The 17,389-nt window shown below is 37.5% G+C and overlaps 1 protein-coding gene and 1 pseudogene across 2 annotated transcripts in view; one reads left to right on the top strand and one right to left on the bottom strand.

Annotated features, from left to right (window-relative positions):
• The window catches only part of SLC25A12 (solute carrier family 25 member 12), a 91,681-nt gene that overhangs the window by 45,273 nt on the left and 29,019 nt on the right, over positions 1 to 17,389 (top strand). For both annotated transcript variants that reach the window (XM_003800870.2, XM_003800869.2), the window contains 4 exons: positions 3,859 to 4,005; positions 6,182 to 6,320; positions 7,127 to 7,220; positions 8,767 to 8,851. In XM_003800870.2, coding sequence (XP_003800918.1) covers positions 3,859 to 4,005; positions 6,182 to 6,320; positions 7,127 to 7,220; positions 8,767 to 8,851 — 465 coding nt within the window. The remainder of the gene's footprint in view (positions 1 to 3,858; positions 4,006 to 6,181; positions 6,321 to 7,126; positions 7,221 to 8,766; positions 8,852 to 17,389) is intronic.
• On the bottom strand, positions 11,718 to 11,873 carry LOC111721816 (annotated as a pseudogene).

Raw genomic sequence — 17,389 nt, 5'->3', positions numbered from 1 at the left:
TGGGCTTAAGCGATTCTCTTGCCTCAGCCTCCAAGTAGCTGGGACTACAGGTGCCTGCCACAAGGCCTGGCTATTTTTTTGTTGCAGTTGTCATTGTTGTTTAGGAGGCCTGGGCCAAGTTTGAACCTGCCAGCCCTGGTGTATGTGGCCAGCTCCCCAACCTCTGAGCTACGGGCACTGAGCCAAAACAGGAAAATCTTAACTAAAAGTTTTGGCATGAAAAAAGGTGTGTGCAAAAATGGTCTGGTAGGAGCTCTCTGGTGAGCAAAAGCAAAGAGCTCGCACAATACTGTCTGTAAGGGAGTTTTTAGCTAATAAATAACTGTATTGGAACACCCTTCCTACTCACCTGATCTGGCCCCCAGTGACTTTTCTTTACCCAAAGATAAATATTGAAAGGAAGCCATTTTGATGACATTCAGGACATCAAGGGTATTATGATGACAGCTCTGATGGCTATTCCAGAAAGAGTTACAAAACTGCTTTGAAGAGTGGCACTAGCTAGGCACTAGCATTGGTGCATAGTTTCCCAAGGGGAGTACTTTGAAATTGACTGTAGTGGAATTCAGCTATGAGTATATAGCACATTTTCTAGGATGAGTTGGCTAATTTAATTGTCATACCTCATATATATGGAACTTTTTTTTTGTTTAACTTCCCATTTTGAAGCCTTTAGTTTTTGTTTTGGGAGATTTCAAATATATTTAAAAGTGGAGAAAGTAGTGTAATGTATATCGTGTACCCATCAACCTTCTTCAACAATTACCAACTGTTGGCCAATTATTTTATCCTACTCTGCCTCCTTTAGAATCATTTGGAAACCAATCCCATACACTCTGTGATTTCATCTGTAGCACTCCAAATATGTATCTTTAAAAGATAAATTAATGTTCTTTAATTGTTGACCTTATAGAAAACAGAAAATTTATTCTTCTAATATTAGTCTGTCTGTCTGTCTTTCTTTCTTTCTTTCTTTCTTTCTTTTTTTTTTTTGAGACAGAGTCTCACTATGTCACCCTAGGTAGAGTGCTGTGACATCACAGCTCACAGCAACCTCAAACTCTTGGGCTTAAGTGATTCTCTTGCCTCAGCTCCCAAGTAGCTGGGACCAGAGGCGCCCTCCACAGCGCTTGGTTATTTTTTTGTTGCAGTTGTTATTATTGTTTGACTGGCCTGGGCTGGGTTCGAGCCTGCCAGTCTCCATGTATGTGGCTGGTGCCATAACCACTGTGTTATGGGCGCCAAGCCTTTTTTTTGTTTGTTTTTGAGACAGAGTCTCAAGCTATTGCCCTGGGTAGAGTGCTGTGACATCATAGCTCACAGCAACCTCCAACTCTTGGGCTCAAGCAATCCTCTTGCCTCAGTTTTTATATTTTTAGTAAAGACAGGGCCTCATTCCTGCTCAGGCTGGTCTCAAACTCATGAGCTCAAGCAATCCACCCGCCTCACCTTCCCAGAGTGCTAGGATTATAGGTGTCAGCCATCACGCCCAGCCGAATATTACTCTTTCAATGAGTACTCTGCTTTACCTTTAGGGTAAAGGTACATATTTTCTTTAGTACTGAGTGGCATTAATAAATAAGGGTAAATTAGGTTTTTTGGTTTTTATTTTGAGATAGAATCTCACTTTATTGACCTGGTAGAGCCCTGTGTTGTCATAGCTCACAACAACTTGAAACTCCTGGGCTCAAGCAATCCTCTTGCCTCAGCCTCCCAAGTAGCTGGGACTATAGGCGCCCACCATGATGCCCAGCTATTTTTTTAGAGACTGGGGTCTCACTCTTGCTCAAGCTGGTCTTGAACTCCTGAGCTCAAGCAATCCACCTGCCTCAGCCTTAGAGTGCTAGGATTATAGGCGTGAGCCTCCTTGCCCAGCCTAATAAGGCTAAATTGTACCAATGTTTGCCATTGGCTATTTCTAGATTAAGGGGGAAGACAAAGACATAGCAAAGACCTAAAGAAGGAGAAACAACGAAGTGAGGAAGGAAAAAGGTTTATAAGACACAGAGTGGGTCTGAGACTGCTTCTAATGCTGCTTGGGAGTATCCTTGCAACGGGGACCACTTCAGTCAGTCTAATGAAAGCAAAACTTCCTGCTTCATTTGAAAGATAAAGTGGTTGGAGTTAAGATGCTAAAGAGATGGTGTGAGTTAGTGGGAATGACTAAAGAAGAGGAGGAATAGAATAGAAAAATTTTCTAAATCATGCTGGTTGCTTATATTATACTCTTTTTCTGTCTTGCATATTTACCAGTTGAGTTTCTCTATATTCCATTAAACCAAATCTAAACGTATCTTTTTATATAGATATTTCCTCACTATTAAAAAATTTAGTAGATTTTGATAGTCCATGAACCTGCTAAGACATTTTTAACATTAGTTTAATTGTTAAATATCAGACAAACACCACATAAAACAAATGTATTGCTCACTGGATTATTATATGAATATCCACTAAGGTGATTTTAATGTCTTCAAATGACCATTGTGATATCACAAGCCCATAGGAAAATAACATTAAGTGAAGATTGGTAGATTTCTATCAAAAATTGTTTTAAATGTTAAAAAGGGTAAGATAACATTGATTTATAGGCTTTGCTAAGTAAATGGCAATAAAAATTATAATATTTAATCTTATCTTTGAATAATATGTGTATGCTTAGATATGACGATTGTTTCCAGAGTTGCAAAGAGTACGAAAGTGGCATCCAGCAATCCTATTATTATGTTGTGCTAACAGGCTTCTTTGGATTACATCATGAGTCCCCAAGGCAGAAATGCTCAGGTTTTTATTTCTGTATAGTACTCAGGGGATTACTGGCACATTTTGTTATTTTTATTGTTATCACTTATTACAAAGTTTGGCTGATCAGTAGTTCAAAAGGTCAGTGATATTCTGGACAGTTTTACAGTTTATGAGGAGGCCAGAGCCAGAAAGTGTGATAGCTGAAGACTACTTATGTAGTTTGTTATTTATAACTTTCATTTTAGAATTACCAAGTATCATACTTATCAGTTGGTAGAGTTTCTCGTTGAGTTTATTTTTTTTAATTGTTTGGGAAAGTGACCTCTAATTCATTTACATACGATATATATATATATATATAGAGAGAGAGAGAGGCTGATTGCAACATTTAAAATTGAAAAACTGAAAATGAATCTAAACTCTTCATGCAAGAAGTACTCTTTGATGACAAGAAAGCCTTCAAGCAGGAGAGAATAAATTACTGTATATTTGAAGGCTGAAATGCAACACTGAAAACATTATACTCTATTTGATTTTAGTGATGAAAACTTTTTGAGTGAAACCTGAGGGTTCTTTTTCCCTCTTTTTGCTTTATTTCCCTGCTCTGATTCATTCTGTTCTTTTTTTTTCCTGAGAAGTAATATGTGGTACATTTTTAAGAAAACATATGCTTCTTAAAAGAAAGCTTTGTTATAAATTCAAAGTAGTACATAGTTTAGTTCAGTAAGAAGTGCATGTGGTCGGCTGGGTGCCTGTAGCTCAGTGGCTAGGGTGCCAATCACGTATACCAAAGCTCGTGGGTTTGAACCCAGCCCGTGCCTGCCAAACAACAATGACAACTACAACAAAAAAAATAGCCAGGCATGTGGTGGGTACCTGTAGTTCTAGCTACTTGGGAGGCTGAGGCAAGAGAATTGCTTAACCCCATGAGTTTGAGGTTGCTGTGAGCTGTGATTGCATAGCACTCTACCGAGAGCACCATAGTGAGACTCTGTCTCAAAAAAAAAGAAGTGCATGTGGGAGTATAATGTCTGTCCTTCCCTTCTTTCCAAAACATATGCTGGGGATGTATTTAACCAATGTAAAGGCTTATTTTCTAATTTTTCCCCCCAGGAGCTGCAGTTGGAACATGCACGACAAGCCTTTGCACTGAAAGACAAAAGCAAAAGTGGCCTGATTTCTGGTCTGGATTTCAGTGACATCATGGTCACTATTCGGTCGCACATGCTTACTCCTTTTGTAGAGGAAAACTTAGTTTCAGTAAGTAAAAAGCAACTACTATTAACCCTCTGTTGCCTGAAACCTTTGAGCCTTTAGGTCCTGGATTACCTGCAGGGACTCCTGTGACTCTTTTCTATTTAAACTTCACATTTGGTTGGCAGAAGGTAAGTGTGTATGTGTGTGTGTGTTTGTGCATGTGTGTAAGCAAGGGAGGTAGATGTGATGGTAAGTGGTCTTCCCCCAGCCCATAGCTTTATTCAGAGCTACCATCTTTCTCTCATATATTTCCAAACTATTTATTTCCATTCACAGAATCCAGTTCAAGGGAAACAAGGGATTTTGTAGACAAGGGTGAGCAATTACTTTTCCCAGTGGGCAGTACCTGTCCCACACTCCTGCCTTCATCTTGGCCTCTGTCCACCTCACCAGGCTCCCAAGGTCTTGCTATAAGGATGGCTCCTTCCTTTGTTGCCTGCAGGGTGCTGTCTGCTGGAGGGATTGTCACTGGCTTCTGCACTGTTTTAATAATCATGCCCATGGCAGAAGGTACAGAGGAAATATGTGGCCATCGGCCTCCGTGGCTCACTCCTCTCCCTGCCCCTTCACCTGTGTATTCAGTCTGTATGCACCAGACACAGTTTTTTGTTCTGTCAAACTGCTAACCTCTACAAAGTAATCATCTGGACCAATAGCAAACTCATGTCATCCATTTCCTCACATAGAGTGGTGAAACTTTCCTCACTTTCCCGTTTTCTTGTTCATGCTTTGTACTTACATATAAGTTTTTGATTACTGCTTGTTTTGAATGGAGGGAAGCCAATGAGTGCGTTTGTTGTTTCAGCTGAAGATCATTATCCCTGATTTAGACTGGGCTAGAAAGATCAACTTCTGTTCTTTTTCTTTCATGAATTCAAACATGGAGCATGTCACTTTCTCCTACGCATTTCACCTCTGTGACACCATCCTGCACGCCCCTACCCTCACCTTATACCTCAACCAAAAAATGAAAGAATGAAGGAAAGAAATAAAGGGAGAGTGGGAGGGAAGAAGGAAAGAAAATCCTATAGGGATGAGCTTACTCAGTACCTTCGGGTGAGGGGACCCATTTAATCTTTTCCAACTGAGTTAGATACAGCTATTATAGCCTCAATTTACCAAAAGCCATTTCCAGTCCTCAGAGGAATATATTAAATAATTTGAGTTGAGCCTTTGGGTCACTGGTATCCACTTTAAGGCTAATACAAATATAATCTATGCTTGGGTTAAAGTATGTGTGTGAGGGGTGGTAAAGGTGAGTATGTTTGCCCATACTTACCTATGTTATTTGTAGATGACCTTTATGATTAAAGTTGTTATGTTAGTATTTCCACGAATATTTCTTTGAGTTTTTAATAGAGAATGCATTCAATTAAATGGGTTCCTCTGACCTCTGGCTTAAAAATTAGGCTTTTGCAAACTGCGAAAAATAATCTCTTTTGAGTTTATGTCTAAGTGGTAGAAGGAGAAATTACCTCCTCACCCTGCAAAGGTAATGAAGGCTGCATTGCTCCCCTATCCTGGGCATGAGAGCCTCTTTTGCACTATTTTACTGAAGACATAATTTTGTAGCAAATAAATCCTTTCCAGATTTTCTGTACATTTTTTGGAGCTTTTGGTAGTTGCACCTTTCATGATACAAATTCAGAGTTCAACATAGACTGTTGGGTATTTTAATTATAACAATGGCCTTAAGAAAGAGAGAGTAGGAAAAGCTGATATAATGACATAGCCTTAAAATTTTAAGTTACCACTTGTTTTTTGTGTATGTGTGTGGGAAATTAAGTTTAAAAATATGCTGTATATATTGTTCATTGATGTTTTGTTTACCCAGGACTAGCAGGAGTTCCATAGTTGAGGGTCTTGAAGATCCTGTTTAAATAACTATTGTTTTGATCTGTGATAATTATATTTGTTGTTTCTGACCTTATAGGTAGATGAACCATGAAGTCCAACTTCCAGATGTTGCTTTCTTCCTTAAAACCTAAATTACATAGAATTCCCTGAGGGCACAAAATTCAGTGTTTCAGTCTGATACTTCCCTTGTATTTATGGGCTGGTTGTTATTCATTTTAATAATGAAGACTCCTTTGGAACCTCTTTGAGAAAAGTACAGTGTCTGTACTTGTGCTTTCTGATTTTATTTGTTTTTTAAACTTTGTGTGTTGTCATTTCCTAGGCAGCTGGAGGAAGCATCTCACACCAGGTTAGCTTCTCCTACTTCAATGCATTTAACTCCTTACTGAATAACATGGAGCTTGTTCGTAAGATATATAGCACTCTAGCTGGCACAAGGAAAGATGTTGAAGTCACAAAGGGTAAGATTTAAAAAGTATATATTGATTAGAATCTCAGCATTTTCACTTTTCTTCATCTAGGCCTGAGGTTAATCTAAGTTTACGATTCTAAAGCCCAGTCTAGAAAGTAGGCTAACATGTGTATATTATGCTTCATTTGGGCTCCAAAAATCCAGGTGGATTTAATGGGATGCTGAGGTCAGAAATGGAAAAGTGGCTTTGACAGTTTTGAAAAGAACCTTGGCCCAATCTGTCAAACAGGTCAGTGGCACTGTGGCAGCAGCTTGTTTGTACTAGGGAGGAGTTGCCACGGAAAGATGGGCAAGCCTACTCCTTTTGGTGCAGGGTAGTAGGGTTTTTGAGTGACTGGAGAATAGCCAACTCTTTTATACTATTGTAACTTTGGAGACCACAGTGAATAAACAAGATAACGGAGACAGGATTCTAAAGAGATTATTTTATCTTTGAAGTAATTTATCTGTTTTTGCTATTTCATTATCTTAACATTTTGTCTTTTACTAACTTTCAGGAATGTATATAGTTGAATTTAAGTATTTAAATTCAGTTTTAGCTACTTGGGAGGCTGAGATAAGAGAATCGCTTAAGCCCAAGAATTTGAGTTTGCTGTAAGCTGTGACACCACAGCACTCTACTGAGGGTGACATAGTGAGACTCTGTCTCAAAAAAATAAATAAATTCAGTTTTAGATTTTTAAAATAATACTAAAATGCCTGTACCTTTCAGATTATTTTATAGTTGGTTATGGTAAAAGTTTGTTGTGTATTAAGAATTTTTCAAGACTTTAGTATTTTACCTATCCTTTTCAGAGGAATTTGCCCAGAGTGCCATACGCTATGGACAAGTCACTCCACTAGAAATTGATATCCTCTACCAGCTTGCCGACTTATATAATGCTTCAGGGTAAGTATTCCAATAATTCTTCATGGTATTTATTATAGTGTAGTTCTTTTAAAATGTGAGACAGTTGTGTGCTTTTAGTTTATTTTAATAAAAGTCAATTCAGTATGTAATTTCCAAGAAAAACAGATGTGAGAAACAGAGGAGGACAGACTGAGGGTGTCTGGGAGATGAGGGAAGAAAACGGAGAGAGAAGAAGGGCAGAGAAATAAAGAGAGAAGAGGAAAGAAAGGGGGGAGGGAATAGTTGGAAGGGAGGAGGTAAGAAAAGGTAGTGAGTGGTTGAGGGGCATGAGAGGGGGAAATGGGTGAAGGAAGGAAAGAGAGAGTATGGGAGGGAAGTGAGAAGACAGAGTTTTAATCTGGAAACTCTGGAGGTGTTACGAGTTGCAAGAGATTTGTAGAAATGTGCCTAAGCTTGTAACTTTATAAAATAGGCTAAAGTATATGGTGGAATCAATCATATTATATTTTTGGTTTGTTGTACATTGTCATTTCACTAAAGAGTATACACCATTTCAGGTTAGAGAGTATCATGTTCTTGAGATATGCCTATGATATTATCATCATAGTTACCACCTTAGACACTGTCAGTTGTTTTATGTTTTTATTTTATAAATTTAAAAGACAGAAGCACATAGAAGGTAATTTGCAAAGTCTCATGCAAATACAAAAGAAAAACCCTTGTCTACAGGCACCCCACAGGACCTGTGGGCAAGGAAGCTTGTAGTCCATTAAGAGATCAAATTTTTTTTCTTTTAGTCACTTCTGGTAGGCAGTTCTAGCAATATCTGAAAAACGGGGTTTAGCCCTGGAACCAAGGATTAATCAAACGTAGGTGATTTATTGTGCTCATGCTATATAATGCATTGTTAAACTGGAGATGATGCGAAATACTAATCTTTGTCTCATTCATCTGTAATTCACATTTTTAGACAAAAGTTTTGAGGTTCCTTCATGATAATAAATACTTCCAAAAGTACTTTTCAAAACTAGATCTAAAGTGACCTTCTAGCTGGTCCATGGAATTTAAGGAAATTTTTTGGAAACTGTAGTGCGTTAACATGGTTCAAAACTCAAGTTGTTTCAAAGAATATGCTGTTAAAAGTCTCCCTCCTAGGCTCATGCCTTTCCTGGAAGGCAACCAGTATTTATCAGTTTTGTATCTGTCCTTCCCAGATACTCTGCACCATTAAATAGATATGATTAGGGTATACATCTAGTATATATGAACAGTATACCTTTGCCTTTGGCAAGAATAATTTCTTCACTTTTATTGTCTATCGCTGGAGACTTACCACGATTTGGTTTTTTATAAGCTTTTTAAAAGCATGACACTTTATTTCTCTAGAGTTTTTTGCTTTTTGTTTATCAAACCAGGCTCTAAAGATGTTTTTTTTTCTCAGTAAAACGATTTGTATGAATACGGAAATACTAATTTTCAACCATAGAGTCTTTTGTTTTGTTTTGTGTTTCTGAGAAAACATGATCTCGGTTTAAGGAGCTTGTTGTTGCCTAACAATTCTTTCTTTCCCATATATTTCCTGAAGACGTTTGACTTTGGCAGATATTGAGAGAATAGCTCCTTTGGCAGAGGGGGCCTTACCTTACAATCTGGCAGAACTTCAGAGACAGGTAGGAGTAGTCTCATAAATATAATCACCTTCAAACATGCTAGAATAGCAGCCTACATAGAAGCCTAAAGCTTCTGAATGCAATGAAAATGAAAAACTGCTTCCTGGAGAAAGACTCTTCTTAGCTCAAAGATTACCTTTATAGAACTACTGTCACCCACACTCTTATAGAATATTTGTGGGATAACTAGATTTATGTTTGTGTTTTGTTCTTTTAACTTATGAAGATAAGGAAAATAAGGGTCAAACATACTTGGACTTGAATTCCTTCCTTTTAGAATTAGGATTCTTTTCCTTTCATTTACCTAGTCATATTTAAAGATTGGTGTCACGATTGGTTTTTAAAATACAAGGCATTCCTCAAATGTAATAAGTCATTTGCTTATTGTAAATTATATGTAAATATTGTGCAGTATAGATTATAATAAGAAAAAAGTGAAAGGTATGTAATTGGTGAACCAGAAAGAAAACATTGGCTATTATTACATTTTTGATAAAATATTAGTTTTGGGTTTTTTTACTTGTTAAGAATGATTAAAACATGGGGAAGGCAGTGAGGAGAGGGAAAGAAGACAGAAGACAGATGAGAGAAAGTTAAATGGACTTGCTGTGCAAACAGCCCATCTACTTCTCTTCATAGCTGCTGCACTGGTGAGAAGCCAGGGGTGGGCTTGTTATTATCATTTACCTTTAACACATGTGTTAGTGAAAAATCAAGATATAAAAGTGTGAAGATTTGAGACGATTTGGTGAGAAATCTTTCTTACACTTGAGCTCCATGGAATGGTGATTCTAGCTTTGAAACGAATTAGAATTTCCAGTTCTACTTTATATAATGAACAAGAACATTTTGTAGTTAGGTTGAAGTAAATTGAAAATGAAAGGGCGAGCTTTTCTACCTACATTTTCTGTTAGTACATTGTTTGCTTTGTGTATAATAAAGCTTCCTACAGGTTAAAATGTGTCTGTAACTCATTACTGTTCAACTTTTTCTGTATCAAAAAAATCTCTTACCTGCTACCACCGACGTTTGTTTCCATTATTAGTTCTCAGTCCCTTTACAAATAGATGCATTTATTCAAATGCAGAGATTTTTTTTAAATAAAAATTTTTTTTTTTTGAGACAGAGTCTCAAACTGTCCCCCTGGGTAGAGTACTGTGGCATCACAGCTCACAGCAACCTCCAACTCCTGGGCTCAAGAGAGTCTCCTGCCTCCGCCTCCCAAGTAGCTGGGACCACAGGTGCCCATCACAACGCCTGGGTATTTTTTTTTTTTTTTGGTTGCAGCCGTCATTGTTGTTTGGCGGGTCCAGGCTGGATTGGAACCCACCACCTGAGGTGTATGTGGCTGGCACCTTAGCCACTTGAGCCACAGGTGCCGAGCCTAAAATTTTATAAAATTATAAAAAACTTGAGGCATACTGAAGTATTTAAAAAGCTCTTACTGAATTTAATTTTATTTTTATAGTATACATTTGTGAAAATTTGCTCTTGAATTTTGTAAAATTGCATTTCAAAAGGAGGTATTTTGCAGGGTTACATGTATCTATTTATCTAGCTCTCCGTGGAAGTATCTTTAATATTTATAGTTGAGGAGTATTTCATTTAGCTTATTAAAAGCAATGCAGACTGAATTTGAAAGCCTCAACTCATTTCCTACTTTCTCAGCTTTCCTGCTGCTTACTTTTCTATTCACCCACCTCACTTGTCCCTAGCAATTTTCCTAGAGGCCATATCTGAAACTTGTTTTGCAATCTTTGGTGCTATAAGTCTATATCCCTCATATTTCTTCATCCTTAGAAAGGTGATGTAATTCTGCTACCAATTTGAATTTTTTTTAAGGCAGAGATTTGAGATTTGCCTGTCTTCAGTGGCAGCTCTGATGCTTTTATGATAGTTCAGAGGGTCCCAAGGGACTTGTCAGATGCTTAGGAAATGGGCAGTGATTCTTCTCCTTCCCTTCTGACTGATGTGGTAGGGGGTGGGGGGGTGGAGCACTTTCTCTGCCTTTTGCCTTACTATTGTGGTGGCACAGGGATCTGGATTCTCCAGGGGTCTTGGATATTCCTGCACTATCCCCGAAGGAACAACCTCAGAGTCTGGATTTTAAATTTTTCTTCTCACATATCAGATAGATTGGGCAGTATTACTACTGAAGGTTAGGCATAGAGAAACAAATATTAAGATTGTAAATGTATTTTTTTCTTATAAAGTATTATAAGAACAAACCTGAGAAAATAAAACTCAATCAAGGTCACAAATAATTTTTACAATTTTATACAAACAGATTTATGAAGATTATTAAAGGAGTCAAATGTCCATTAATATCCATGGTGAAATCTGACCTTTACTATCCTCAGGATCTGGGCCTCAGTTTTCCCTTTAGTAAAGTGAGTAGCCTCAAATATTTCTGAGAATACTTCAAGCTCCTGCAGTCTATAAAATGGTGCGAAACAATGGATTTTTTTTTTTTCATTCTAATTCATCTTCCTTTGTAGCATTTAAAATATCATAAGGAATACAGGCTAAAACTGTAGAATAATAAGAAAATATGCTGATATTGTTACAGCAACCAAAATAATAGAATAAACTTTCCTTAATTTTTACTTTTTTTTTTTTTTTTGAGACAGAGTCTTACTTTGTCGCCCTCAATGGAGGGCTGTGGCATCACAGCTCACAGCAACCTCCAACTCTTGGGCTTAGGCCATTTTCTTGCCTCAGCCTCCTGAGTAGCTGGGACTATAGGCATCTGCTGCAACGTCCAGCTATTTTCTTTTTGTTGCAGTTTGGCTGGGGCTGGGGGTTCCAATCCACCACCCTTGGAATATGGGGCAAGTGCCCTACTCACGGAGCCACAGGTGCCACCTTCTTAAAGAAACTTTCTAAAGTTAACATATTTCAGAATTATGTGGCATTCTAAGGCGGCCATCTAGACTGCAATTCTGGTGACTCAGTTTTCAATTAGCAATAATTGGGCCTCAGATAAACTTCATTGGCTACAATACTGCCACTGCGCAAAGCTGGTTACTCAGTTTTAAAAATTAGTCCACAGAATATGTTTCTTCCAGAAAATGTCTTGTTTTGATTCTCTTATAATTTTTCCTATATTGCCAAACTAAGAATACTTAGTTATTTACATTTAGTATATTGAGCAGCGGTTCTCAACCTGTGGGTCGTGACCCCTTTTTAACAATGAAAATACATTGTGGCATTAGGAAGGTTGAGAACCACTGATGTAGAGTATTCCCCTGTAGGAATCTACTTGATACTTAAACATAAAATAGGAAAAAGCAACAAAATAGAAAAAAACATATGTTTTGTTATCTCAACCTATGAAAGTCATTTGAAAACAGTTGTTCATGATAGAGAATCTGTGAGTTCAGAAATAAAAGTTATGAGGGAGGCAGTGATGAAGAGCTTGGGCACTGATCCTGTAATAACTTTCTGTTCTGTTTCCCTATTTATTAGAGACAATAATAGCCATCTGATGGGATTTTGTGAGGATTATGTGAGATAAAGCACTTCCATTAGGCTTGACACCTATTAAACATCTAATAAATATTAACTGCTGTTATTGTAGTTGTTACTGTTATTGAATAGGAGAAACCTATATGTGCAGACTATAAGATGAGTTCAGATATATATGTGACACAACTCCTTCATCTACCTTCATCTGCTTCCATTAGCTGGACGGGAATAGAAAGTGAGGAGGAATTACATTTTTTTTTGTTAGGAATTGCATGTTTGTATTTTCTTCTTTATTGTCTAAACTGTTCTATTTAAAAAAATTTTTATGCTGACTGAAATTCTGCCAGTTATATATTTTAAAAATGTAATTAATGATGAATATTCGACTAGAAAAAAATCCCTACCCCATACCATATACAAAAATCTATCCCAGCTGGAATGGTCTAAATGTGAAAGATTATAGAAGATAACATAAATTCTATTCATGATTTAGAGATAGACAAAGATTTTATAAACAAGCCAGGCACTGTGGTTCAGGCCTGTAATCCCTATACTTTGGGAGGCCAAGGCAGGAAGGTCACTTAAGGCCAGGAGTTCAAGACCAGCCTGGGCAATAGCCAGACCTTGTCCCTACCAAGAAATTAAAAATTAGCGAGGCATGGTGGTGTGCATCTATAGTTCTAGCTACTCAGGAGGCTGAAGCAGGAGGATTATTTGAGCCCAAGAGTTTGAGGTTACAGTGAGTTCTACACTCAAGAGTAGAATGGATAAATATATTCTGGTATAGAGGTGACTTGCAGTGAGAAAAGCAGAAATTTTGATTTGAGGAAAGTGAGATAAATAAAGGTTGCCTGGATTGCAGAGAGAAGAGACGGTATGTATTTTTAGAGCATGTAACAGTTGGAAGGTTAAAAACAGGTTAATACCAGTTTTGACCCTATGTGAAAATGGGTGAACAAGCTTCCTATTTTTCTTTACTTTATATTACATAATTAGTTTTTCAACTGTGTGGAATAATTGATCTATGATGGACTTGTTTGGGCTTACATGTACCTTTTTAAAAAGTTTTGTTTCTGTAGGAAATTGTATTAAAGCCACAAGCCATTCAAAGAAGTTTAGGAATATAAGCTGGGTTGTGGTTTGTAAAAATATTAGAATAATTTTTAATCTCTATTTCATGTTTATGCCCTTAGATATAGGAATTTATCTCTTTTGCAAAGTTTGCATTTTGGACCTTCTTGGAACTTTGGATTCATGAGTACACAGAGGAAAGCAGTAAAGCCAATTTATGAGTTCTGTTTTTGAAACATTTCACCTCTGTCACCTGTGATAGTTTTACCATAAATGGAAATCTCTCCTCAGAAAGGAGGAAATTTGGTTTATAAGCTATTACTTATTAGTCACTGACCTCATTTAAATTATTAGATTTGAAGACTTACTATAGTCTTTAACACAATGCTCTTCTCTCTGAGAAAAAAGTATGTATTGTTTAGCATTTTTAAGAAAAACATGTATATATTAAATCTTTTTCCTTCACCCCCTTCTCTTATACTGTCATTGCTTTGGATTTTAATCTTATTTGTAAGGCTAAAAATATTAATTTCAAATCCAGTATTTTTTTTGTTTTTGAAACACTCTGACTATGTCGCCCTTGGTAGGGTGCCATGGTGTCACAACTCACAGCAACCTCCAACTCATGGACTTAAGCAGTTCTCTTGCCTCAGCCTCCCAAGTAGCTGGGACTATGGGGGCCTGCTACAATGCCCAGCCATTTTTTTTGTTGCAGTTGTCATTGTTGTCTAGCTGGCCCAGGGCAGGTTTGAAACCTCCAGCCTCAGTGCATGTGGCCAGCACCGTAATCACTGTGCTACAGGCACCGAGCCCAAATCCAGTATTATTAAATTCATAGTTGCAGGTAGGGCATGGTGGCTTATGCCTGTAATCCTAGCACTCTGAGTTGAGGCAGGTGGATCACCTGAGCTCACAAGTTGGAGACCAGCCTGAGCTAGAATGAGACCTCATCTCTATAAATAGCTGGGTATTGTGGTAGGCACCTGTAGTCCCAGCTACCCAGGAGGCTGAGGCAAGAGGATCACTTGGAGCCCAAGAGTTTGAGGTTGCTGTGAGCTGTGCCAGCACAGCACTCTACCAAGGGTGACAGAGTGAGATTCTGTCTCAACAACAACAAAAAGTCATAGTTGTGTTTGCAGACAGAATTTTGTTTTGTTTTCCTATATTTAGTTTACCATTCGAGTCATACATTTTAGTTGATGTAGAATCTAGCCTTTCTTCTCCCGTCCAGTGCCCAATACAAAGACTTCAGCTAGTCCATTTTCTACCTGTTAACACTGTGTTATTTCTACCTGTTAACACTGCATGCTGCATGGGGCACCTTGATTTGGGCAGTTTGCTTGACTTATTAGCCAACACAATCTCACCCTATTTATTTCTCGTTTATAGGATGAGATACATTGCACAATGAAAGAAAAAGAACTTTTGGTTTTTAAATGCATTCTCAACTGATTTCCTATTGTACATGTACACTTAGGGAGCAGGTTAAAAATCATTCAAAAATTTTCATCTCTTCTTTTGAAAAACACTTAATTAACCTTGTTAAATATCAAACTTTATAATCATAATCATAACCTTAAGGTAAAGATTGTCTTTTCCTTTGGCCCATTTTGCTCACGGTAGGCAATCTTCTTAGTGCTGAATATTTTCCTTGAGTCTAAATGCTAAAAATTCAGCACATAGTCATTAATAGGGATGAGAGCTATAGTAGCATTCTATTTATGAATATTCATGAAGCCAAATCCATAGCATTAATTACATCAATTTACATACTTGAATACAAGTAAACCATAAGTTATAGTGATAACTAAGTCTTAAAAAATCTCGATAACCATACATATACTGTACATTTTATTTTAAGTGCTATTTAATAAGGGTGGAGGTGACATTTCTGTCAAAAGGCATTTGAGTATTTATAGTCACCAGTGTTTTAGCTAAAAATTAAAGCACAGTATAATCCTTCATTTCTCATAGGATTTATAGGGCTTATAAACATTCTTTAAAGAAAAAGTATAAATAAAAATATGTGTGGTTGAACATAGGAGAAACTTTTATATGAATAAGGGAATTTGTGGTTACTTGATGCTTATTTGGGATCATAGCCTTTTTGTTTTGAGTTTTGATTCAACATTTCTTTCTTTATTTTTATTTTTTTGAGACAAGGTCTTGCTCTGTTGCCCAGTGGTGTCATTATATAGTGCAGCCTCCAACTCCAGGACTCAAGCAATCCTCCTGCCTCAGCATCCCAAGTAGCTGGGACTACAGGCGTGCACCACTCATACCCAGCTAATTTTTCTGTTTTTTGTAGAGACTGGATCTTGCTGGTCTGGAACATCTGACCTTGAGCAATTCTCTTGCCTTGGTCTTCCAAAGTACTCGACATATTCTTTTGGGACATATTTTTTTTAATTTATTTACATGATAGGAAATAATTCAGAGTCTATAAGAAAGAGATATATTTATTTTCTTTTTATTTCCTTGTTTATTTTTTATTTTTACTTCTTTGCTTTGTTGTTATTGTTGTTGTTGAGACAGAGTTCCACTCTATGCCCTGAGCAGACTGTAATGGCATCATAGCTCACTGCAACCTCAGACTCTGGCTGTGGACATTCCTCTCCCTCAGCCTCTGGAAGTCACTGTGATTACCGGTGCTCCTGGCTGGGATTTTCATTTGTTTAGGAGTCGAGGGTCTCACTCTTGTTCATGCAAGTCTTGAATTCCTGAGCTGAAGCAATTCTCCCTCTTCAGCCTCCCATAGTGCTGGGATTACAAGCGTGAACCTTATCCAGTCTTGTGATTGGGAAACTCCAATTTTGGGCCAGATGGGGTGACTCATGTTAGTAATCTAGCATTTTTGGGAGGCCAAGGAAGGAGGATTGCTTGAGGCCCAGGAGTTTAAGGCCAGCCTAGGAACATAGTGAGACCCTATCTTGACCAAAAAAAAAAAAAAACCATAGCAAGTGGTATATACCTGTTGTTCTAGCTACTTGGGAGACTAAGATGGGAGGATCTCTTGAGCCTGGGAGTTTGAGGCTGTAGTGATTGGGCCACATTATTCCACCCTGGGCAACAGAGCCAGATCCTTTCTCAAAAACCTAAAAAAACTAAGTAAAGCATATTCAGCCATTATAGTCAGCCCTCCATATCTGTGGGGTTTGTATCACAGATTAAACTGTGGGTCAAAATACTTGGGAAAAAAAAACCCATACAACAATAAATGATAATACATTCTTAAAAATACAGTGTAACAACTATTTATATATCATTTACATGGTAGTAGGTATTCTAAGTAATCAAGAGATGATTTAAAGTATATGGGAGGATGCGTGGCTGTGTGTAGGTTATGTGTAAATACTATGCCATTGTATATAAGGGACTTGAGTGTCTATAGGTTTTGGTATTCTTGGGGTCTGGAACCAATCCACTGTGGATACCAAAGGATGCCTGTTTAAAGTAATATCAAAAAGATTTTTACATTAATAAGTAAAATATAAAATTATTTAAAAATATTTTATCTCATTTATAATTTCTATTTTTACGAGATATTATATATAATTTCGTAATGTATATTAGATTTATATGTAAGTAATATAGTGGAGAGTATCTGAACTTTTTATTCTATTTATTTATTTGAGACAGAGTCTCACTCTATTGTTCTAGGTAGAGTGCCACGGTGTCATAGCTCACAGAAACCTCAAACTCTTGGGCTCAAGTTATCCTCTTGCCTCAGATTCCTGAGTAGCTAGACTATAGGCATGCGCCACCAGGCCTGGCTAGGTTTTGTATTTTTAGTGGAGATGGGGTCTCGTTCTTGCTCAGGCTGGTCTTGAACTCCTGAACCCAAGGGAACCACCCTCCTCAGCCTCTCAGAGTGCCAGGATTACAGGCATCAGCCACCTTGCTTGGCCTATTATGCTTTGCTAAAAGCTCATTTCAAGCTTAATTTTTCTTTTATGATAAAGCAAATTTATTATCCCTTTATTTTAGACTGGCTACATA

The sequence above is a fragment of the Otolemur garnettii genome, unplaced genomic scaffold, assembly GCF_000181295.1.
Source record: "Otolemur garnettii isolate 467f Iridium unplaced genomic scaffold, OtoGar3 scaffold00187, whole genome shotgun sequence".
In the NCBI taxonomy this organism is placed as follows: domain Eukaryota; kingdom Metazoa; phylum Chordata; class Mammalia; order Primates; family Galagidae; genus Otolemur; species Otolemur garnettii.
Note: the sequence above shows the minus strand (reverse complement) of the source record. Positions and strands in the feature narration are given on the sequence as shown.